The sequence below is a fragment of the Eptatretus burgeri genome, chromosome 5 (assembly GCF_056783735.1).
Source record: "Eptatretus burgeri isolate ZD-2024b chromosome 5, Ebu_testis_v1, whole genome shotgun sequence".
Lineage (NCBI taxonomy): Eukaryota > Metazoa > Chordata > Myxini > Myxiniformes > Myxinidae > Eptatretus > Eptatretus burgeri.
The window spans coordinates 11,358,493-11,383,693 of NC_140965.1; the positions used below are offsets into that span (position 1 = coordinate 11,358,493).

Below are 25,201 nucleotides of genomic sequence, written 5' to 3' on the forward strand. Positions count from 1 at the left end.
ATCTTCAAAATACCTAGAAATCCACGTGGTGAGTTACCGAGTATTCACACCCTCGACGGCCCTCGTACGAGTCGAGCTGTTAGCGTGCCCGACCCGTGCGCAACCCGAGCGGACAGTTGCCGAAGTTCCGTCGGTCCAATCGTACATTTACCGTGGCAACAGCCTTTATAATTCACCAACACGTGTCACACTAAGCCAATGGAGGAAACACAGCAACGAACTGATGCATTTAACACATGGGTTTATGTATAATGATGGGGGGGGGGAGAGGGAAGCACGCAAGAAGCAGAGTTATCATGACCACTGAGATGCAAGTATGTACAGCAAAGAGCACTTATACAATTCCTACTTACACACGGGCCCACACACCGACGCACACCCAAAAGAAACGGACCCAAAGTGGTCTTTATTATTCCTTTGGCTCGGAGAGAAGACGAGCTGAGGGACGAGAAAATAGCAGGCTACCTGGCCGCACCACGCGGCTCGACGTCTGCGTCTTCCCGGAGCACCAGTCGGCCACGAAGGAACCAGGGCAGCAAGACGCAGACCACGCCAGCCACAAGACGAGCCGAGAACCAGAGCACGCCAGCGACGAGATGCCTTTTGCCCAGCCTCGAGAGATGCGTCTTCCCCTCCGAGCTCCAGCAGATCCTCACGCTCGACCAGATTCTGACGCTCTGGCAGATTCCCTCGCTCTTTCGCTCTTTTGATTCTTTCGCTCTCTCGCTCTTTCGCTCTCTGGTGCCGTTCGCTCCTCGTGACCCGCTCCCGGGCGCGGTTCGCTCAGGCGTGGCTCGCTCTCGGGCGTGGTCCAAGCGAACCGATTCATGACCATATTTGGGAATGGAATTCAGTCCGCCCATCAATGGGTGGGACACGACGCACTCCCTTACTTGGCGTGCAGCCAAGCGAATCTGTTCATGCCCATATTTGGGAATGGAATTCCATCCCTGAATGAATTCCGAGCACGCCCGCATTCCAGCAAGCGCGCGGAGCATGCTGGGAGCAGAGGGTTATCGTTGTTGTGGTTGATTTAGTAGCCATAGTTGTAGTTTTGAGGATTTAAAAATAAAAGAAAACCCTGACTATCAAAGTAACATCGCAGCGCATGAACATTTAATTACCCATGAGACACAGGTAGGGAGCCCTAACTAAAAACTCATACTTACTGATATAACTGTTCTATAGGACCTGTATGCTTGTGTGCACAAGGCTTCCAGATTCGCAACAATATTGCATAATATTTTACTGCCCTAACCAGCAGAAGGCATTGCACCAGCAGGACAGCCGCACCCTCAGCCAATGATGCTGCCCCGCCGCCTTGTGCTGCATGCGATTGAAGCAGAAGTCTGGCTCTGAAGGGTGTCCTAATTATCCTGAAGCTTTTTGAAAAAAAGGGGGGATGTTGTAATCGGCAACTGTTTGTCTGTCCATCCGTCTGTCCGTCACGCTATCTCCTCGTAAGCAATTGGGCAGAAATTCACCAAACTTGGCAGTTATGATCACTATATGGCAAGAAGGTGTGAGAGTGGTGTCATCTTTGGACCTGTTCCCTGGGGTGGGATCAAAAGGTCAAATTCCGAAAAATGTAATTGTGGGCACATTGTAAAACCTTTTCAAATGAAACTTTGTGTATGCAGTCAACATTGGGAGACGCATGAAATATGTAATGATTTTTTTTTGATTTGACCCTTGTTTCATGCCACAGTGGGTGGGGACTTGGGATTACAGAGTTCAAAATGGTGTTGGGGGTGGGGTGGGGGGGGGAGGATTTTTTCACTCAAAATATGATATTGGGTCATACCTGGTGAAACGTTTTATCGTATTTCAACATTGCTTTAGGTGGGAAGTATGGGTATTTGCGATGGCACGCTATTGACTTCACTCTAGTTATTGTCCGTGAAAGCACGAAGGCAGTTGTGGTGGAAAACTCGAAACCTTACTCTTGTAACTCGTCACAATACTGGTTGAATCATTTATTTAATACATAATCATGGAGAAAGTCAATCAATGTAATGTGATTGCTTTCTGGCTTGATGTTCCAAACAGAGTTTCTTATATAGGGAACAGAAATGGGGAGGGTGATCCACTCGCATGTCAGCAAATTTGACCAATCACATTCTGATGAGACAAGCAGAACGTTTTCAAGGATGTGGTCATGACTTTGTTTCAAATGCAAATTCCTACTGTATGTCCTCGAGCACTTTCAAGCCGTATAAGATATTTGCATTGCTTCGCTATCCTCCCCCTTCATGATTATTATATATTTCATTTCAACATAACAATGCCCTGTATTTACAGCAAATTTGTTATTAGAAGTAAGCATTCCTGTGCCTCACTGGTGCCCACCAAAGCAGCTTTATTTCATTTAACTTCTCACCAAGTGAAATAAAGAAAATATTATATTGCTACACAGTTGACTAACACACGATATCTATTCATAATAAAACAACCATCAGTATGCAATGATTCATTATCAAGTATATTTTAAAGTATCAGAGCAGAAAACATCACAGAGGGGTACACATTTCATTTAACCATGGACTAATATTGCACTTTTAGATCAGATCCTTCACCAGGCCCACATGTGCTTGGGCCAGGATGGGGATTATACATTCATTATTGTTCTTGCCATATGGTTTGAAAGTCATTTTGTTTGAAATATTCTCTTTGAGTGATACAGTGGTGTGGAGCATTTACTAGTGGATTCAGTAGACTCACTGAGAAACTCACTCACTTAGAAAGCAGACTCACTTTCTCAACACTTGTAAAGGTAAATAATATATTCATCAATGATCCTAAGTTTTTAAAAATAAATATTATGTTGCAGTTATATGGAACTTGTTGCAGTTATATGGAAATAAATATTATATGGAACTAACAAGACCACAGTATATTTGAACAAAGATTCTATCCCACTCATTCGTGATTTGTCAAGCAAACATTGTAACTCACAAACTGCAGGCAGTCCATTCTGAAATCGTAATGAGTTCTGACTTTCTCATTGTCAAAGACCTAATGAGCATGTTTTATGCTTCAGGCATTTAAAATCTTTATCTCAATTCAATCAGTGCCTTTACCCCTGATGTTTTCTGGTGAACCATTCATTATATGGTGACAAAGTGACTTTAGCCAATGCTTTACAACAGATTTCATACCTCCATATTGTTTAGAAGCATTTGAAAGCATATAAAGAGAAATGAGTACGTAATTTGTGGACAAAGAGCACTTATCCCAATATTAAAAAAATGTGTTTCATCATGATTAATGCAGAAACACCAATGCTTTGCGATAGCAATGTGGATCACATGACTTTCTATCACCTTATATGTCCATGTTCACATTTCACAAGATGGGATTAGTTATTTTACTTCTACATACCCCCCCCCCCCCCTTTTGTCCCATCTATGATAATTCAAATCAATTTTATCTGTGATCCACCATCCCAGAGGAGAAAAGAGCTCTTTTACTCAAGTTCACTCACAGAAGGATAATGTGAAAGATCGAACTGTGAAAAAAATTTTTACATTTGACTTCTCCCCTCATCACACTTATTTCTTCCACAATTCAATTTCTTTTATGTTTTAGGTTCTCGGAGTAGCAAAAATGTGCGAGGAAATTCCCTTGTAAGAAATACAATTGCTGTCTGGAGTTTGCATTGGTGGAAGTGATAGATAGCTAGTACGAGTCTATTGATCAGACTTTTTCTTCCGTTCTTATGAATTAATTTAATTTGTTAAGTGCATCTTTGCTGTATTCTCCCATACTACCCTGCTAGGTACAAGAAGCTTGAGCAGCGTGCACCCCTGCTTGCTGCAATGCAGCACTTCATGCCCATACTACAGCAGCGCTGTCTTCAGCTGATGCCAGACCCTTCTGAGCAGTCTGCACTCATTCAGAAACAGATCCTCAAGATCTTCTTCGCTTTGGTTCAGGTTGAAGATGCTTTTGCTAATCTGTGTATATCAGTTGAGGAGGAGGTAAATCCCCTCAGTTTTGTGCCTCAACTAGTTTATTTGTAACACCACTGAGCTACATTGTGGATAAGGGAGGGATTCCATCAAATACATATTCTATGAGGGACCAATGACCAGAATGAGATTAAATGTCAATGTACATTCAGTCTTTCCTGTAGAGCACTGTTATTATTTGAAGCATGGATGCTGTTACCACCCCACAGTACACATTGCCTCTGGGACTTGTAAACGAGCAGACACTAACGCAATGGATGGAGATTTTTAGTGCTGTGGTCGACAGGGATGTTCCCCAGGTCTGTTACTGATTGTTCACCAGGTAGAGTTTCACCCTCTAATGTTGTCATAACAAACTGACGATCATTAATGAGTTCATTTTGTTTGATTTCCAATCATAAAATAATCTGGTTTATGGTTGGATCAACAGGCTGACGGCACATCTCTCATTGTTTCAGCACACCTATCAGGTAGATGAGGAGTCCCGACAGGAGCTGGTCTGGTGGAAATGCAAGAAGTGGGCTCTCCACATCCTTGCACGTCTCTTTGAGAGGTATGTCAGGATTTGGGGGGGAGGGGGAGAGAGGGGGTGGGGATGCAGGGTTGGGGGGTGGGGGGGAGATGGCAATGCTGGATTAGCTGAAGAATGGAAAAGGGGGGTTTCCACTTACTTTAAATGAAAGGCTTGTTTGTGTACCATATCCTGTGAAAGTCAAATGTATGAGTAAGGATTGTTTGAGATTGGGAATCAGGAATCTTTTATTCCACTTTGCCATCGTGATTTTCTCATCTTCTATTTGTTTGGGCCAGTGTTTTCCATCGGCTGGCAGGATGGCCTCCACTTAGAGGTGCACACTAGTTGGTGGATGTTAAAGATCCCATGGTGTTCTTCGTGAAGAGGAGGCGAGCTGTCACGAGCACTCTGGCTAAATTCCAAATTTATGCTCTAATCAGCAGAGGACACTGCTGTGGCTCAGTGGCACAGCCACGTCCTTAACCAATGATGATCCCTGCAGCCTTGTACTTCATACGAAAGAAGAAGTGTTCTCCATAAAAGCCGGCAGTTTACATATGCCAGCTTAGCAGCACATGCATTGACTGCCTTTGCTGATTTTTTTTGTTTTTTTAATCCCATTTTTACGTTTTATTTGGAGGAATATGACTTGACAAACTGTTAAGTAGGTTTGTGCTGTCTTTCCATTGAAGCATTTATCTCCACTCATGAAGCGTTTCGTTCATTCTATCAAGCCAGTCATTGGAATCCTGCCGCTGAGAAACAGTTTTCCGGCTTTCCTGTACATCAGGTGACACTTGCAAGCCAGCACGTTAAAAGCTTTCACAGATTGGATAATTGTAGCCAGTTGGTCGGCTGACAATGTAACAATGGCACACGCTGAGTTCGTGCATAACTTCTGTTCAAAGCAAGTGCTGCGTCTGGTGTTTTACCGATGCCATAGCGGTAAAATGAGGTGAGCTGCATCAAGTTTAACAGGAGCCTTTTCTTTGAATGAAGAATTTTCAAAATAACAAGAGGAAATCAGGATGCAGATGGTGAAAATTTACCTGAAGTTCTGTCTTCATTTAATTGCCGTTCATGATTGATTTGATGGACCATGCTCTTCACGGAGCGTGGATGCTGCCAAAGTAGTTTCTTGGCAAGCGTTACACTGGGTAGTTTGCTATTGTCTTCCCAGTGTTGTTTGTCCATGTTCTGTCCTTTACTTTAAATATTCTGAGCATCAAGCAAGGAAGCAGCACATACCATTTTTATCGTCTTTGGTTACGACTCGGCCAGGGTTTGAAACGCGTGTTGGTAGTACTCAGGGTCAGGTCATGGGCAGAAAAAAAGAAAATCGGGGAGATTTGGGGGGAAGACTACTTAAGGTTTTCACCCGAGCCGCAGTGCAAGTGGTTTACTGACCCCTGCTGCAGACTGGGGATTATTGACCACAGCACAAAATATATTTGCCCCACCTCCTCCACTGTGCACCCCCCGAACGACCCAGTCTGCTTAACAGCTCCTGCCAGGTGTTTTAGTTCTAACAAGTCGATTAAACTCGTATCCATAACAGATTTATGTTTCTGCTATTTTAATCATTTGCTTTTATATGATTTATCATCCAGTAGCTAAAAATACCTGGTAAACAATGGTCCTTTTGTCCACACATGTCAGCCTTTTGTGAAATCATGACAATTGGATTGGACACGTAATTTGTACATGCTCAGACTAAATATATTTGCTTGGCGATGTCAAACGTATGGCTAAACGTGAGTGACTGAAATAAACGTTTTGCCCGTATGAAAATATAATCAAAGTAACTGGATCGTGAACATGTACACCTACTCCGTTACCGATGTACCAACGATTTACAAATAATGGAGATCCCTGTGTTCATTCTTTCCAATGTTTTTTTCTCGTAGGTATGGAAGTCCGGGCAAAATTTCAAAGGAATACAGCGAATTCGCAGAGTTTTTCCTCAAAGCTTATGTTGTCGGCATCATACAGGTACACTTGAGAACCTTGTGTTACAATGTAGAGTACTTTCTTTTGGGGGAAGAGGGTGGGGAGTGGGGGGGGGGTACTACATTTCTGTGGTTTCTAAAAAAAGAATATATACTTTTTTTTTGTTGTAAAAATTGTCAGAATGGTATAACCTGCAGCGATTTAGTTTAAGAGATTTGGTTTGTCACATCCAGGTGCGAGCTCACACTTGGTGAAGGTTGGCAAATGCTCTTTTTGTTGTACCCTTCTGAACACTTATCTCATGATGCTCGGATCCCAGGTTCAAATCCCACATACTGTGTTGAGTTCACCACTGTCTCTTCATGTCCTTGGATGATCATTTTCGAAGTATAAGCAGTGTCTTGCTAGTGCCTAATGCGTTTAATATAGGTAGGGCCTCATGATTTTACTGCCTAATAAAGGCGGTGTCTGCTGTTGTCCTGGAGTGCCCCATAGCCGTGTCTCGGGCACATTCTTGTTCCTAATCTACCTAAACCACATCTCCAGTGCTCTGGAAATCTCATCTTCCTTTTTGTAGCCGATGTCAAATTGTGTCGTACAGGCCAATCGTCGCACCAATGGACAGGCAGACAGTAGCTGTGTCACTCTCTGCTGGTCTGATAAATGCATGTTCTTCATCCTGTCATATATGTCTCACTCTGTCACTCCTGAAGGATTGTCAAACAATCCCACTGATTAATTTACATCAGTGAGAGGAAGAGGTTCAGTCTCATGAACTTCAACACCTCATCATCATCCAAGACCTCCTTGACTGAATATATGACAAAGCTAGCTGCAGACTGGGGATCCTCTGTCAATCCAAGTCTTTTCATGGAATTAACTTTTCATTCAAGTTTTGCTTGTGTTAAATGAAGCTGTTACGTTGTGTGAAGTTGTTCAAGTTGTGTTAAGTCGGTTGAAGAAGAAAGAGGAATGGAACAGTGAAGCTTCCACCCGTTTGGAAAGGGGTTAAGTTGTGTATTTCAACAACTATATTATCGATTTGATAGTGCTGAAATTAGTTAGTGGACCTTAAATATCCCACAGTGTCCTTTTTGAAGAGTAGGCGAGCTATCGCTGGCACCCTGAATAAATTACCAATTGCTGCTCTAACCTTAGTCGAACGCCAGGCCTGGCCAGCCTGTTTTGAAAGACTTTTTTTTTTTTTTTGTATACCTTGGTCGAGGCTCGTATGAGAGCTAACGCACAACTCACAGCAAGGAGGCATGAGACAAGAGGGGCGGGAGTGGAAGGGACAAAACAGTGGGGAACAGACACATTAGGTGAACTGTGGAAGGGAGAGGGATGGGGATGGGACGGGGAACATGGCGAAGAGAAGATGGACATTTCAGGGACTTTCAGGAAGGAAAGCAGGAGAAATGAAGGAAGTGGGCTTGGGTGGATTATCGGGGGTAGAAAAGATTGAGGATTTGGATGGGGGAAGATAAGAGGTGGTGGTGAACAGCTGTTTTGAAAGCCTGGAGGGAAGAATGGGAAAGAATAGAGTGAGGAAGTTTATTCCAAAGGCGGGAAAAAAGAGGAATGAAAGAGTGAAGATGAGCAGTGATTCGTGATTTTGGTAGTTTTACCAGAAGGGGGTTGTTGGCGGACCTTGAGCGCCCTGTGGAAATGTGGTGGGGACAAATCGCAGAGAGAGCAGGGGGGGCAAGGCTGGAGAGGAGTCGGTAGAAGACAGAAAGACCACCGACCAACCTGCGGTGATTGAGTGAGAGGCCCAAAGACTCAGCTTCATTGCGGGAGATGCCGATGATTTTAAATGCCCTGGTTTCGACAGCGTGAAGCCGAGAAAGATGGGAGGCAGGAGCACCAGCCCAGAGGGGAGAGCAGTACTCCATCAGGCTACGGACAAGTCCCAGAGAGGACTTGGACAAGCTTCTCCCAGTTAACCCCAAAAGAATGTGACAATAAATGTGGCCGTTATACAAGAAGAAGAAGAAGAAGAAGAAGAAGAAGAAGATTATCTACTCAATAACCCTTTTTAAAATTTGATTCTTTGTATACAATGTTGGGGCTCAAAGAAGAGCTAACACACAGAACGTACAACAAAGGAAGCAGGAGACAAGAGGGGCGGGAGATGGTAGGACAAAACAGTGAGGACAGAGACATGAGATCTGTAGAAGGGAGAGGAATGGGTGGGGCACACAAGGTAAACAAGATGGACACAACAGGGGCTTTCAGGAAGGAAAGCAGGGAATTCGAAAGAGGTGGGTTTGTGGTGGATTAGCAGGGGTAGAAAAGATCATGGTTTTGGATGGGGGAAGATAGGTGGTAGTGAACAGCTGTTTGAAAGACTTGGAGGGAAGAGTGGGATTGAAGAGAGTGGGGGAGTTTGTTCCAAAGGTGGGGAAAAAGAGGAATGAAAGAGTGAAGGTTAGCAGTGATTCTTGATTTTGGTAGTTTTATCAGATGTGGGTTGCTGGCAGACCTTGAGCGCCCTGCGCAAATATGGGGGAGACATATTGCAGACAGGGCGGGGGGGGGTGGAGAGGAGACTGAAGAAGACAGAAGGACCTCTCTGTGGTGAGAGAGTGAGGGACTCCAAAGACACAGCCTCATTACAGAAGATACCAATGATCCTAAATGCCTTAGTTTCCACAGCATTAAGTTGAGAAAGATGAGAGGCAGTAGCACCAGCCCAGAGAGGAGAGCAGTACTCCATCAGGCTGTGGATGAAAGCTTTGTATATGGTCAGGAGCTCAGGTGGGCTGAGGAAGGACTTTGCATGACGGAGGATTCCCAATTGGCGACTGGCTTTGGAGGCCAGCTTGGAAATGTGGCTTTCCCAGGAGATGATGTAAACTTTTTATTTGGTGAAATTTTGTTTTTTAACAACTATTTGAATAAGTAGTTAAATGACTGGTTATGTAGTTGTGAAGGTTGCATGATTATATCGTCTTTGGAGGTCAAGTGGTCCAGTCTGTCATTTCTGTATTCCTCTACTTCTCGCATCGCAGACAAGTTGGGGCCCCTGCTTTTACCATTCCCAGCAATGCCAACCCTCCCGATTTCATCGGGAGGCTTCCGAAAATTCACCCAAACTCCCGCCCTTACGATCACTATCCTTATCCTCCCGAAATTTTGATATTTTTGCACTGTTCACTAATCAGAATGTACTAGTATGAGAATTGAATGAAAAGCATCGTCTGCTACGTATAGCATGTGGTAACTCCATAACGTTCGCTGCTACCAAATTGTACGTAAAAAAATGCAAATTCAAATGAGGAGCAGCGAAACATTGGGTCTGGATCTCGCTTAGGCGATCATGCACTGAGATTTAGTGCATGCGGTTTGTGTGCAATACAGTGCATGCGGTATGTATGCACAGTGTATATGCATGCGATACGCTCACTGCATGCAGCTGGGCCCCGTACCAGCCCACCGGTCGCGACCACCGTGCGGTGTTTAACAGCCGCTAGAGTTCTACGAGTCGCGCTGCAGCTGTGGAACATCGACTTCGAAGTTACCGATGCTTCAAGCCCTCGATGTTGATTACGAAATGGCAGAAAAGAAGCTACGAAGACCAAGAAATGGTCTCAGAAGTACAAGACCGAATACAGTCTCCAATACCCGTGTATTCGAAAGTCTGAAAGAGGAATTCATCATGCGTATTGTACAGTATGCAGCGTTGATATTTCAGTTGAGCACGGAGGTCGCGATGATATTCGGAAGCACTTGGAAGCAAACGGCACACAGACATTGCAAAGGAGAGATCTTCGAGCACGAGTACCGGTACACTTCTGAATTATTTCACCAAACAAGGGACAAGCGAGGAAGAGGATGTTACCCGAGCGGAACTTCTCTTTAGTGGATTTATTGTGGAACATAACTTGCCCATATCAGTCTCAGATCATGCTGGACCTCTATTTCAAAAGATGTTTCCAGATTCAAAAGTTGCTTCAAAGTATGGATGTGCAAGAACAAAAACTTGCAAGATGTGCAAGATGTGCAAGAACAAAAAAAAAAAAAAAAAAAAAAAAAACAAGAAAAAAAAAGAAAAAAAAAAAGAACAAAAAAAAAAAAAGAACAAGAACAAAGAAGAAAAAAAGAACACTGGTCAACAATTTTTTACTTTCTGAATGTTGTCTAGATTTCTACAAGTGAATTAGGGTATTCTGGCACTGCTGAATCAGGAAATGGCATCCGTTTCTCTCCATCAGGTCAGGTTTTTGTGCTAAGTTGATTTGAAAAAAATCAGATCTTGTGACAAAATCAATTACATTTTTGTGGCATTATCAGCTGATTTTTGTCAACACATATCATCCTAAACATGTTTTTAAGAAAAAAAAAAGTTTTTCCAACAACATTTATTGATTACATGATAGAAACATCGATTACTGTCATCTGAATGGTGGGCATTGATAAAGGTAAGTACAAGTAAATTGCATGTTGCGTCACCACTGTTCAAACTTCAGGGCTTGAACTTCCGTTTCTTCGAACTCCTGGAATGTTCAGCGGCAGGGAGGTCTCTCTTCAGATTCCAACAGTAGTCAGCCATCATGACTGCGTCCCAGCGACCCTGATACCTGGTCTCCATCTCCTTCATGTCCTGATGGAATCTCTCCCCCTGCTCGTCACTCATTGAACCCAGGTTCTCAGGAAACCGGTTCATATGTGAAAATAGGTAGTGCATCTTGATGCTCATGTTGCAGTCCAGGTTTCTGAAAGCAGTCAGCATGTTGTTGACAAGTTCTGCGTAGTTTCTGGCCTTATTGTTGCCAAGAAAGTTCTTCACTACCAAAACAAATGTATTCCACGCTTCCAGTTCCACTTCGTTCATTGAGTTTTTGAACTCTGGATCTCTGATGAGCTGATGGATCTGAGAACCATCAAAGATGCCAGCTTTCAACTTCTCCATGGTCAATCCTGGAAAAGCCTGGCACAAGTAAGTGAAGCAGTCACCATCTTTGTCCAGAGCCTTGGTGAACTGCTTGATTAAGCCGAGCTTGATGTGCAGCGGTGGGAAGAGTATTCTGTCTCTGTCCACCAGAGGGTCGTTGATGACGTTTCTTTCTTTGCATGGCACCAATTCCTCCCGCACAGGCCAGTCCTTCTTCGTGTAATGCTGAGCACGGTCCCTACTATCCCACATGCACAGAAAACATGGGTACTTGGTGAAGCCAGACTGTTGTCCCAACAAAAAGTTCACCATCTTCAGGTCAACACAAATAAACCACTTATGCTGATCATAACCAATTTTCTCCAGCACGTACTTCACCGCTTCATACTTCTCCTTCAGTGTAGTCGAGTGAGCAATGGGTACAGAGGCAAACTGGTTGCCGTTGTGTAGCAGAACACATTTCAGTGATCGCTTGCTGCTGTCAATGAACAGTCTCCAATCTTTGGGTTCGTACTGTGGCACTCCAAGCTTGAGCAGAAGCGCATGTCATAAATTGGCGCATGTAGGTATTGTACATTCTTCAGAGTTCGTTATTTCAAGAAATACAACTTTTTTTGTATCACATTATTACAAAATCTGCCCCATTAACTTTAGTTTTGATCCACGAACTTTATGCTTTGCCTCACCAATTTTTGGAAGATTTTGAGGTTTTATGACTTCAAACTGATCCCTTTTCGACATAATCACCTAGAACTATCGTACCTGAATACTTCTTGTCATTAAAATAATTATTTCCAATCAAAACAATTATTTGACATGACATTTTACCCCCACCAACTTCTTCTAAAATGCTCCACACATGCGTACATGTGAACAAATATGTAAAAAAACGACATGTGGCCATATCTCAAAAACTTGACCTGATTGAACAAAACTAATGTGAGTTTTGGATTCAGCGCATCAGATTCGTCCTAAATCAGCTTAAAAAATGCAGACAACAAATTTGTTGTTGACCAGTGTAATTGGTGAGTTGTCAAATGTTACTGCTTCATCTATTGCCGATATTGCTAGACTAGCTCCATTTAGCCTAGCTACAGACGGTAGCAATGACAGTGGTGAGGCCCAGCTATATCCTGTCCTGATTTCGTACTATGACAACAGTGCTGGGATTGTGAAGCAAGGTTTGCTAAGTTTGCCTGCGTGCAAACAAGATTCCACTGGAGAAAACATTTTCAAACTGCTTGATCATGAGTTCAGTGACAGGAAAATTCCGTGGGGAAATTGTGTTTCCTTTTGTGCTGATAATGCCTCTGTCATGGTGGGAAAGCACAAAGGAGTCGCTGCTTATATCCACAAACAAAATCCAGAGTGCTACATCATGGGATGCCCTTGCCATATGATGCACAATACGGCCAAGAAGGCGGCTCAGGCCTTACCCATTGAATTAGATGACTTTCTCATCGATATTTACTACTACTTGGACAAAAGTAGTAAACGCGTCAAAGGAGTGAAAGCACTGCAAGAACTCTGTGATGCCCCGACACACAAGATTCTGAAGCATGTCGCAACAAGGTGGCTGTCCCTTGGTCAGTGCCTAGACAGGCTGATTGAACAGTGGGAGCCACTTCGCCTCTTCTTCAAAGAAGAAGTACGAAGAAAAATGCAACCAACTGTAGCCAAGACTCTAACAACGAGCAAGAAGGACGGCACTGTATCTACTGCCAGTACTGGCACTGCAGGATCAAGCACTAGTGGAGCAGCATTCACCACTACCACTGCAGTATCTGCTGCGAAGAAGACAGCAGGGACAGCACCAAAACCAATGCTGAGAGCAGGTAGCATCACCGGCCCTTCATCACGTTCATCTACAAAGCAGATCCCTTCAAGTTTTGCAAGCAGATTGAGAAAGACTGTGATAGTCCCATCTACAGGCAAAGAAGGACCCAAGTTAAGTTCTGCTTTTGCCAAATCACTTGATAGAAGCTCAGCAAAACCTTCGAATCAGAGGTCTTCTTCCTTGGCTGCACCTACCTCAAGCTCTCTCCTCAAACGTAAAATTGGATCTGGTACTACGAGTCTGACCTCTTCTGCTGGCAGTAAACGCAAGTGTGATCGCCCTGCGGCTAAGTGTACTACGAGTTCTACAACTAAAAGCGCATCTTCCTCAAACACTGTGCAGGAATCTAGAGAAAAACGTGTCAACAGGATGTTCTTGTCTCCGCAAACAAAACTCTATTGTTTCTTCCTTCGATATGCGAACAAGCTTTTTGAGAAGGGGAATCTTCTGCTCCAAAGAGACGAACCCTGTATTCATCTCCTGCACGGAGAATTGAATGGTCTTCTGAAAGATATCTTCGTACGGTTTTTGAAACCATCGGTGTCATCGGTTGCTCTGGTAAATGTACCCTTCTCTGACAGAAATCATCAGAAGAATGATGAGGACCTCATGATTGGGAACGATGCCAAACTGTATATAAGGGAACAAAGGAGTCTCAAGAAATCCACCTTCACTCTGAGTGAGTCAGACATCCAAGGTTTCTTCAGTGCAGTTCGCTCATATTATGTGAAAGCCTGCAATTACATATTCAAAACCTGGCCGCTAGATGATGAATTAGCCAAGTATGCTCAGGTGCTGGATGTTAAGCTACACCAAGAAGTGGGGTTTGACTGTGTGGAGTTTTTCATCAAGAAATTCCCCTGTCTGTTCAGTGGCGGTGATAGTGACATAGACAGTCTTGAGAGTGAATTCGCTCACTACCAGGCAGACGCCTCCATAGCTACAATTGCAACTGAGACAGTGAGAGTGGATGAGCAGTGGCATCGGATTTCACAGCTCACAGATCCCTGCACTGGTGCCAAGAAGTATCCTAATTTGAGCAAAGTGATGAAGGGAATCTTGGTCATTCCTCATTCGAACGCATCATGTGAGCGGGCACTCAGTCTTGTACGGAAGAATCATACTGAATTTCGTCCCAATTTGAGTGTCAAAAACCCTGGAAGCTCTCTTAATTGAAGAAACTAGCTCATAGCACCCCTTGCTACCAGAGAGAATACAGCAAAGACATAATCAGAAGGGCTAAAAGAGCCACACAGCTGTCACTCAGCAAAGCTGCCATGGAAAAAGCAAGCAGCAGTAGTACCAGCCAGTAAGGTAAGAAAAATATTGCTTCTTTTGTGCTTTTTGTTAATCTTTGATTGTCCCCTAACTTACTAATATTAACATACATGTAACATTAAAAAGTGCACAATTTTCCCCTTTTTTTGTTCAAAAAGTGGGAATTCTTAACATGTTAAATGCTCCAAAATAGGGCTCAGAGGGCACTAGAGAGCGTCTAGAACCCCAGAGCTTCCAGGGCCCTAAGGCGGGCCCTGGACCCCGCCGCAAGGGTCGAGCGCTCCGCGCTCGAGATGTGCGCTTCACGCACATTATTTGGTGTCGGTTGCAAATCCTCCCTAATTCTGATTTCCAAAAGTTGGCATCTCTGCATTCCCTCTCCCTTTTGCTGTACCTGCTCCCTCAACCCTCCAATCCTCCCCAGCAACTCCAGGATGCATGCATTTTTCCTCAAACCCCCTCCTTATTAAGCATCTAAAATCCAAGCTGACTGCACACCTCAATTCTTGTCATTCGTTCTTCCTGTCTATGGAACTATCTAACTGAGTTCTATTCCTCTCTTTCCTCCAAGGAAGGATTCAAGCAGGTGGTGCACCATCTCAGTCATCTCCTGTCGTTATTACCAACAAACCTTTCCCCATATTAATCCCCACCCTTGGCCCAACCATCTGCTTTGTTAGTTCCTGTTTCCGACTCTGTCTCTCCCTCCGTGTCTCTCTCTCCCTCCGTGTCTCTCTCTCCCTCCGTGTCTCTCTCTCCCTCCGTGTCTCTCTCTCTCCCTCCGTGTCTCTCTCTCTCCCTCCGTGTCTCTCTCTCTCCCTCCGTGTCTCTCTCTCTCCCTCCGTGTCTCTCTCTCTCCCTCCGTGTCTCTCTCTCTCCCTCCGTGTCTCTCTCTCTCCCTCCGTGTCTCTCTCTCTCCCTCCGTGTCTCTCTCTCTCCCTCCGTGTCTCTCTCTCTCCCTCCGTGTCTCTCTCTCTCCCTCCGTGTCTCTCTCTCTCCCTCCGTGTCTCTCTCTCTCCCTCCGTGTCTCTCTCTCTCCCTCCGTGTCTCTCTCTCTCCCTCCGTGTCTCTCTCTCTCCCTCCGTGTCTCTCTCTCTCCCTCCGTGTCTCTCTCTCTCCCTCCGTGTCTCTCTCTCTCCCTCCGTCCCTCTCTCTCTCCCTCCGTGTCTCTCTCTCTCCCTCCGTGTCTCTCTCTCTCCCTCCGTGTCTCTCTCTCTCCCTCCGTGTCTCTCTCTCTCCCTCCGTGTCTCTCTCTCTCCCTCCGTGTCTCTCTCTCTCCCTCCGTGTCTCTCTCTCTCCCTCCGTGTCTCTCTCTCTCCTCCGTGTCTCTCTCTCCCTCCGTGTCTCTCTCTCTCCCTCCGTGTCTCTCTCTCTCCCTCCGTGTCTCTCTCTCCCTCCGTGTCTCTCTCTCTCCCTCCGTGTCTCTCTCTCCCCCTCCGTGTCTCTCTCTCCCCCTCCGTGTCTCTCTCTCCCCCTCCGTGTCTCTCTCTCCCCCTCCGTGTCTCTCTCTCTCCCCTCCGTGTCTCTCTCTCTCCCCTCCGTGTCTCTCTCTCCCCTCCGTCTCGCTCTCTCCCCCTCCGTCTCGCTCTCTCTCCCTCCGTCTCGCTCTCTCCCCCTCCGTCTCGCTCTCTCCCCTCCGTCTCGCTCTCTCCCCCTCCGTCTCGCTCTCTCCCCCTCCGTCTCGCTCTCTCCCCCTCCGTCTCGCTCTCTCCCCCTCCGTCTCGCTCTCTCCCCTCCGTCTCGCTCTCTCCCCCTCCGTCTCGCTCTCTCCCCCTCCGTCTCGCTCTCTCCCCCTCCGTCTCGCTCTCTCCCCTCCGTCTCGCTCTCTCCCCTCCGTCTCGCTCTCTCCCCTCCGTCTCGCTCTCTCCCCCTCCGTCTCGCTCTCTCCCCCTCCGTCTCGCTCTCCCCCTCCGTCTAGCTCTCTCCCCTCCGTCTCGCTCTCCCCCCCTCCGTCTCGCTCTCCCTCCCCCTCCGTCTCGCCCTCTCTCCCCCTCCGTCTCGCTCTCTCCCCCTCCGTCTCGCTCTCTCTCCCCCTCCGTCTCGCTCTCTCCCCCCCCGTCCCGCTCTCCCCCCCTCCGTGTCTCTCTCTCCCCCTCCGTGTCTCTCTCTCCCCCTCCGTGTCTCTCTCTCCCCCTCCGTGTCTCTCTCTCTCCCCCTCCGTGTCTCTCTCTCTCCCCTCCGTGTCTCTCTCTCCCCCTCCGTCTCGCTCTCTCCCCCTCCGTCTCGCTCTCTCCCCCTCCGTCTCGCTCTCTCCCCCTCCCTCTCGCTCTCTCCCCCTCCGTCTCGCTCTCTCCCCCTCCGTCTCGCTCTCTCCCCCTCCGTCTCGCTCTCTCCCCTCCGTCTCGCTCTCTCCCCCTCCGTCTCGCTCTCTCCCCCTCCGTCTCGCTCTCTCCCCCTCCGTCTCGCTCTCTCCCCCTCCGTCTCGCTCTCTCCCCCTCCGTCTCGCTCTCTCCCCTCCGTCTCGCTCTCTCCCCCTCCGTCTCGCTCTCTCCCCTCCGTCTCGCTCTCTCCCCCTCCGTCTCGCTCTCTCCCCTCCGTCTCGCTCTCTCCCCTCCGTCTCGCTCTCTCCCCCTCCGTCTCGCTCTCTCCCCTCCGTCTCGCTCTCTCCCCTCCGTCTCGCTCTCTCCCCTCCGTCTCGCTCTCTCCCCTCCGTCTCGCTCTCTCCCCCTCCGTCTCGCTCTCTCCCCCTCCGTCTCGCTCTCTCCCCCTCCGTCTCGCTCTCTCCCCCTCCGTCTCGCTCTCTCCCCTCCGTCTCGCTCTCTCCCCCTCCGTCTCGCTCTCTCCCCCTCCGTCTCGCTCTCTCCCCCTCCGTCTCCCTCTCTCCCCCTCCCCCTCGCTCTCCCCCCCTCCGTCTCGCTCTCTCCCCTCCGTCTCGCTCTTTCCCCCCCCGTCTCGCTCCCTCCCCCTCCGTCTCGCCCTCTCCCCCTCCGTCTCGCTCTCTCCCCCTCCGTCTCGCTCTCTCCCCCTCCGTCTCGCTCTCTCCCCTCCGTCTCGCTCTCTCCCCTCCGTCTCGCTCTCTCCCCCTCCGTCTCGCTCTCTCCCCCTCCGTCTCGCTCTCTCCCCCTCCGTCTCGCTCTCTCCCCCTCCGTCTCGCTCTCTCCCCCTCCGTCTCGCTCTCTCCCCCTCCGTCTCCCTCTCTCCCCCTCCCTCTTGCGCTCTCCCCTCCGTCTCGCTCTCTCCCCCTCCGTCTCTCTCTCTCCCCCTCCGTCTCCCTCTCTCCCCCTCCGTCTCGCTCTCTCCCCCTCCGTCTCGCTCTCTCCCCCTCCGTCTCGCTCTCTCCCCCTCCGTCTCGCTCTCTCCCCCTCCGTCTCGCTCTCTCCCCCTCCGTCTTCCGCTCTCTCCCCTCCGTCTCGCTCTCTCCCCTCCGTCTCGCTCTCTCCCCCTCCGTCTCGCTCTCCCCCCCTCCGTCTCCCTCCCTCCCCCTCCGTCTCGCTCTCTCCCCCTCCGTCTCGCTCTCTCCCCCTCCGTCTCGCTCTCTCCCCCTCCGTCTCGCTCTCTCCCCCTCCGTCTCGCTCTCTCCACCTCCGTCTCGCTCTCTCCCCCTCCGTCTCGCTCTCTCCCCCTCCGTCTCGCTCTCTCCCTCCGTCTCGCTCTCTCCCCCTCCGTCTCGCTCTCTCCCCTCCGTCTCGCTCTCTCCCCTCCGTCTCCCCCTCTCCCCCTCCCTCTCGCTCTCTCCCCCTCCGTCTCGCTCTCTCCCCCTCCGTCTCGCTCTCTCCCCCTCCGTCTCGCTCTCTCCCCCTCCGTCTCGCTCTCTCCCCCTCCGTCTCGCTCTCTCCCCCTCCGTCTCGCTCTCTCCCCCTCCGTCTCGCTCTCTCCCCCTCCGTCTCGCTCTCTCCCCCTCCGTCTCGCTCTCTCCCCCTCCGTCTCGCTCTCTCCACCTCCGTCTCGCTCTCTCCCCTCCGTCTCGCCCTCTCCCCCTCCGCCTCGCCCTCTCCCCCTCCGTCTCGCTCTCTCCCCCTCCGTCTCGCTCTCTCCCCCTCCGTCTCGCTCTCTCCCCCTCCGTCTCGCTCTCTCCCCCTCCGTCTCGCTCTCTCCCCCTCCGTCTCGCTCTCTCCCCCTCCCCCTCGCTCTCTCCCCCCTCCGTCTCGCTCTCTCCCCCTCCGTCTCGCTCTCTCCCCCTCCGTCTCGCTCTCTCCCCTCCGTCTCGCTCTCTCCCCTCCGTCTCGCTCTCTCCCTCCGTCTCGCTCTCTCCCCTCCGTCTCGCTCTCTCCCCCTCCGTCTCGCTCTCTCCCCTCCGTCTCGCTCTCTCCCCCTCCGTCTCGCTCTCTCCCCTCCGTCTTCCGCTCTCCCCCTCCGTCTCCCGCTCTCCCCCTCCGTCTCCCGCTCTCCCCCTCCGTCTCCCGCTCTCCCCCTCCGTCTCCCGCTCTCCCCCTCCGTCTCCCGCTCTCCCCTCCGTCTAGCGCTCTCTCCCCCTCCGTCTAGCGCTCTCTCCCCTCCGTCTAGCGCTCTCTCCCCCTCCGTCTAGCGCTCTCTCCCCCTCCGTCTAGCGCTCTCTCCCCCTCCGTCTAGCGCTCTCTCCCCCTCCGTCTAGCGCTCTCTCCCCCTCCGTCTCGCTCTCTCCCCCTCCGTCTCGCTCTCTCCCCTCCGTCTCGCTCTCTCTCCCCCTCCGTCTAGCGCTCTCTCCCCCTCCGTCTAGCGCTCTCTCCCCCTCCGTCTAGCGCTCTCTCCCTCTCCGTCTCGCTCTCTCCCCTCCGTCTCGCTCTCTCCCCTCCGTCTCGCTCTCTCCCCCTCCGTCTCGCTCTCTCCCTCCGTCTAGCGCTCTCTCCCCCTCCGTCTAGCGCTCTCTCCCCCTCCGTCTAGCGCTCTCTCCCCTCCGTCTCGCTCTCTCCCCCTCCGTCTCGCTCTCTCCCCCTCCGTCTCGCTCTCTCCCCTCCGTCTTCCGCTCTCCCCCTCCGTCTCCCGCTCTCTCTCTCCGTCTCCCGCTCTCTCCGTCTCCCGCTCTCCCCCTCCGTCTCCCGCTCTCACTCTCCGTCTCCCGCTCTCCCCCTCCGTCTCCCGCTCTCCCCTCCGTCTAGCGCTCTCTCCCCCTCCGTCTAGCGCTCTCTCCCTCTCCGTCTAGCGCTCTCTCCCCCTCCGTCTAGCGCTCTCTCCCCCTCCGTCTCTCTCTCTCCCCCTCCGTCTCTCTCTCTCCCCCTCCGTCTCGCTCTCTCTCCCCTCCGTCTCGCGCTCTCTCCCCCTCCGTCTCGCTCTCTCTCCCCTCCGTCTCGCGCTCTCTCCCCCTCCGTCTCGCTCTCTCTCCCCCTCCCTCTCCCTCCCTCTCTCTCCGTCTCTCTCTCTCCTCCGTCTCGCTCTCTCTCCCCTCTCCGTCTCGCTCTCTCTCCCCTCCGTCTCGCTCTCTCTCCCCTCCGTCTCGCTCTCTCTCCCCCTCCGTCTCGCTCTCTCTCTCCCCTCTCTCTCTCTCTCTCTCTCTCTCTCTCTCCGTCTCGCTCTCTCTCTCCCCTCCGTCTCGCTCTCTCTCTCCCCCTCCGTCTCGCTCTCTCTCTCCCCCTCCGTCTCGCTCTCTCTCTCCCCCTCCGTCTCGCTCTCTCTCTCCCCCTCCGTCTCGCTCTCTCTCTCCCCCTCCGTCTCTCTCTCTCTCTCCGTCTCTCTCTCTCTCTCTCCGTCTCTCTCTCTCTCTCTCTCTCCCCCCCTCCCTCTCCCTCTCTCTCCCCCTCCCTCTCGCTCTCTCTCCCCCTCCGTCTCCCTCTCTCTCCCCCTCCGTCTCGCTCTCTCTCCCCCTCCGTCTCGCTCTCTCTCCCCCTCCGTCTCGCTCTCTCTCCCCCTCCGTCTCGCTCTCTCTCCCCCTCCGTCTCGCTCTCTCTCCCCTCCGTCTCGCGCTCTCTCCCCCTCCGTCTCGCTCTCTCTCTCTCCCCTCCGTCTCGCTCTCTCTCCCCCTCCGTCTCGCTCTCTCTCCCCCTCCGTCTCTCTCTCTCTCTCTCCGTCTCTCTCTCTCTCTCCCCTCCGTCTCTCTCTCTCTCTCTCTCTCTCTCTCTCTCTCTCTCTCTCTCTCTCTCTCTCTCTCTCTCTCTCTCTCTCTCTCTCTCTCTCTCTCTCTCTCTCTCTCTCTCTCTCTCTCTCTCTCTCTCTCTCTCTCTCTCTCTCTCTCTCTCTCTCTCTCTCTCTCTCTCTCTCTCTCTCTCTCTCTCTCTCTCTCTCTCTCTCTCTCTCTCTCTCTCTCTCTCTCTCTCTCTCTCTCTCTCTCTCTCTCTCTCTCTCTCTCTCTCTCTCTCTCTCTCTCTCTCTCTCTCTCTCTCTCTCTCTCTCTCTCTCTCTCTCTCTCTCTCTCTCTCTCTCTCTCTCTCTCTCTCTCTCTCTCTCTCTCTCTCTCTCTCTCTCTCTCTCTCTCCCTCCGTGTCTCTCTCTCTCTCTCTCTCTCTCTCTCTCTCTCTCTCTCTCTCTCTCTCTCTCTCTCTCTCTCTCTCTCTCTCTCTCTCTCTCTCTCTCTCTCTCTCTCTCTCTCTCTCTCTCTCTCTCTCTCTCTCTCTCTCTCTCTCTCTCTCTCTCTCCCTCTCTCTCCCTCTCTCTCCCTCTCTCTCCCTCTCTCTCCCTCTCCCTCTCGCTCTCCCTCTCTCTCTCCTCCCCCCTTTATTCCGGGTTGTTCATTCCGTTGCTCGGGCTGGCAGGGTGGCCTTGCGATTTGTGGATTTGCCTTCAAGTTGACTTCCTGGGGGTTCAAACCTTCTGCCAATGATGCTACCCCACTGCCTTGTTATGCATACCAAAGAAGAACATGCCCTTGCATATTGTGCCACTGTGAGGTTGTTGTCTTTATCCTTGCTCACCGCCTTTCCATGGGATTGGATTTTGTGAGGAAATTGTTTTTTTTTTTTTTAAAGAATAAATATTGGTTGTGATTGTTTGTGCTTGTAAATTGAGATTGTAGCATCGGTCGGCCATAAATGGAATTTTCCTTTCATTTCTCTGTGTTTCGAACAATTTTGTTGTGGTGTATCGTGCAGGTGTTGTTGAAAGTTTTGCAGCAGACCATGCAGAAGCAATATGTTTCCGGACGTGTCCTGCAGCAGACGTTAAACTTCTTGAACCAGGCCGTTACTCATGCTCTCTCCTGGAAGTCTCTCAAAAACCACATGCAGGTGAGGTCCTTAGTAGATTTTTTTTTTGTTGTGAATTTTTTAAAACACTTTGTCACCTATTCCATTGGAGTTAAGTCTTGAAAAGTTGGGTCTGAGTAAAAGTCCCACATGTTTGAATGATATTTCGACATCACTGGCGATAAAGGAAAGCATGATTAAGTTTTTCTTCCATCATATAGTATTTGGGAACTCATTTGCATGCTGATCATGTGGAGTCATCCAATACCACAACTAGTCCATGGGCCCAGGCATATATCGGTACCATCTGAGGAAACCAAACTTTAGGGCTACTAAGTTATTGGTCGGGACTATATGATTATTTCAATATGTGATAACCGTTCCAGAAGAGCAGCTTAGTGTATGTATTTTGCATTTTTACCATTTTACCATTCTGAGATATTGACGTTTTGGGGGAAAATTAAAAAAAAACAAAAAAAACACCAAGGACCACTGGGAGGAGCTGAAATGGCAGAGCTGAAGTCCACGCAGGAGGAAGCAGACACCCGAATGCTTCTGCATGCTCTGTATGCAGCAGAGGCTGGGTACAAGGCTGTGGTGGTCACTGCCGAAGATACAGATGTCCTCGTGCTGTGTCTTGCCTTCAATAAGGACATCCCATGCACCGTGTATCAGAAGTGTGGTACGCAAACTAGCACACGGTTCCTAGACATTGACAAGCTTGCTAGATCGATGGGAGACAGTGTCTGTGATGCCCTGGTTGGACTGCACGTGTTCTCCGGTTGTGATATAGTCAGTGCCTTTGCGGGCCGGGGAAAGATGGGCGCCTTGAAGCAAATGAAGTTGGATAAGACCTACCAAGAGGCCTTCAGTCAGCTCGGTCATTCATGGGAAGTATCCACCGAGCTCTTTCAGAAGCTGCAAGGGGTCACCTGCCACATGTACGTGCCGTCTACCAACACCACGAAAGTCAATGAACTCCGACATCAACTCTTCTGTGCCAGACGGGGAGAGATAGAGTCCAGTCAGCTTCCACCATGTAAAGACTGCCTCTTCATGCACGTCCTCCATGCAAACTACCAGGCTGCTATTTGGAGGCGCTGTCTGCAATGCCAACCCTATGTTCCAAGTCCCAAGGGTTGTGGATGGACCACTGATGATGACGGGAAGCTGGCCATCGAGTGGATGCAGGGTTCTCCAGCACCGGATGCAGTGTTGCAATTGATTTCCTGCAAGTGTGGACGGTCGTGCAAACTCCCAGACTGCACGTGCCTTGCCAATAGCCTGAAGTGCACTGACATGTGCAAGTTGCGAACCTGCAGCAACCAGCCCACTGATGTCGAGGAAGAGGTTGTAGACCTCGAGGACTCTGATGCTGATAACAGTGATGAAGACTAGACTACTGATCCATGGTGTGAATGTTTTGGCACAATCACAAGGACATTCATGGCTACAAATATGCATGAGTTAAACATAGTACATAAATATAAGGGTATGTTCTTTTGAACATATGAGTCCCCTAGGACCATGAAGCTATCTATCGTTCTTGTTGTTAAAGGCCGTTATGGGAACACAGAAAAAAGTGGGTAAAGGTTTAATCGTGTATTAAACAAGAATAAGGAATGGGTTAGGAGGGTAATGAAAGACAAGGATATATTAGCAGCGTCATCATGGTTGGCGTCTCGCAATATAATATATTAGCACGATTAAAAATAGTTTTTTTTCCTCACATCTTCATGTCTGTCAAAAAACCAGTGTCAAGGTGCACAACTACAGCTCATAACCTATCCATTGAGGTGTTTTTCGGCCCCCCCTGCTTTCCCGTTTTCACGCCACTGTCCACACAAAATTCATCAATCAATTCTAGACAGAGTCCGGGGGACTCAAACATGCCACGGTAGCGTGGTGAAATTTGGGTTATCCGTAAATTTCACATTTTGGACGCTTGTTGGAACTCGGGTAGGGGAAGGGCAATTCCTTTAACTGTGGTAAAAAGGATTATTCGGATGGTATAAATAAAGCATTTCAGACATGTATTTGTGGTTTGCAGTTCGTTCTAGCCCCATGTGGAAACTGCAATTGCATCATGAGTGAATGTTTCTGAGTTTGCCTTTTCGCTTTCATTATGTGGAGGGTGGGTACATTCCAGAGATTATAACTACCAATAAGCTGCCAGTCTGCAATGGTTATCACATCAAAATATGATCTATATATATACACCAATTCAAAAATCAGAACTAGGATTGGTTTCCTTAGATGGTACCGACAAGTGGAATTTCTGGCCTGGGCCCATGGACTATAAGCTGCCAGTCTGCAATGGTTATCACATCAAAATATGATCGATATATATATATATATATATATATATATATATATATATATATATATATATATATATATATATATATATATATACACCAATTCAAAAATCATAACTAGGATTGGTTTCCTTAGATGGTACCGACAAGTGCAATTTCTGGCCTGGGCCCATGGACTATAAGCTGCCAGTCTGCAATGGTTATCACATCAAAATATGATCGATATATATATATATATATATATATATATATATATATATATATATATATATATATATATATATATATATATATATATATATGCACCAATTCAAAAATCATAACTAGGATTGGTTTCCTTAGATGGTACCGACAAGTGGAATTTCTGGCTTGGGCCCATGGACTATACAGCTCGGCACACAATCGTGAGCAAATCGAGTTCGTTGTCGAGCGTCTTCACTGTTTGGAGGCATTGACTAACCGTCTGGGATGAATCATTTTGAAACTAGAACCGCACTCTGGAGAGCGCAAACCCTTGCCAGTTTGAACGCTCAACATTTTGTATCTCACTGAGAGTATGGACATTGTTTTGTAATAACTCGTCCACAACTTTTTGAAATGCTGTCAGACCCCAGTATTCGCGGGGGCTACATTCCTGGAAAATTCCACGAATGTCGGGGCCTTGTTTCAATGGAAAAATGGTGGACAGGTTCCCAGCGGTCTGCGATTCATGAGGGAATATTGAATACTAGTAGTAATGCCCGGCATTTCTCGGGCTAGCAATAAAGCCTGGCGTTGCCCAGGCTTTCTTGCAAATTTCCTGAATAGCTGTTAGCGGTTAGGGTTAGGGTTAGCTGTTAGGTTAGTGTTAGGGTTGCTAACCCAAACCCTAACCCTAACCCTAACAGCTTGGCGTAGCGGAGGTAAACAGCGCCCGGGGCAAAGTGGAAATTTGCGTCCCCCGTAGGCCTTAAACTTGAGTGGATTTGAATGGAAAATCCCATAAGGGATATCGATTTATCGATTTTTTTCGAATATTGGAAGTGTTATGGAAAAAATTTATAGCCAATGACCGAAGTTGGACCAAAAGCCATAATCGTACTGAATTTGAATGGAATCCGTTGGAGTTTGTGAAAATGCATCAAAACGAATTTTGAGGGGCCTCTTAAGGAAGACAATAATATCATTAGTATATGTGCCAAATCTTGTTTCATTTCATGCAGTAACAAAAATCTAATGGTGGAACAAAGAAAGGGGCGTGCCAAAATATTAATATAGATGCTTGCGAAAAACCGGGAATACGCCCGTGGAAACCCCCCCCCCCCTCCACGAATGCCGAAGCAGGTCACATTTTATAAATCATGAATACGTTGGTCCGTGAATTGCGAATCCGCGAATAGTGGCGTCTGACAGTACGCTGTTACGT

General features: G+C 48.8%; 1 protein-coding gene across 3 annotated transcripts in view; it reads left to right on the forward strand.

Moving 5' to 3' along the window:
• Positions 1-25,201, forward strand: part of LOC147025843 (importin-7-like) — a 183,479-nt gene that overhangs the window by 110,523 nt on the left and 47,755 nt on the right. For all 3 annotated transcript variants that reach the window (XM_085880721.1, XM_085880720.1, XM_085880719.1), the window contains 5 exons: positions 3,779-3,935; positions 4,181-4,270; positions 4,430-4,524; positions 6,393-6,477; positions 21,386-21,520. In XM_085880721.1, coding sequence (XP_085736847.1) covers positions 3,779-3,935; positions 4,181-4,270; positions 4,430-4,524; positions 6,393-6,477; positions 21,386-21,520 — 562 coding nt within the window. The remainder of the gene's footprint in view (positions 1-3,778; positions 3,936-4,180; positions 4,271-4,429; positions 4,525-6,392; positions 6,478-21,385; positions 21,521-25,201) is intronic.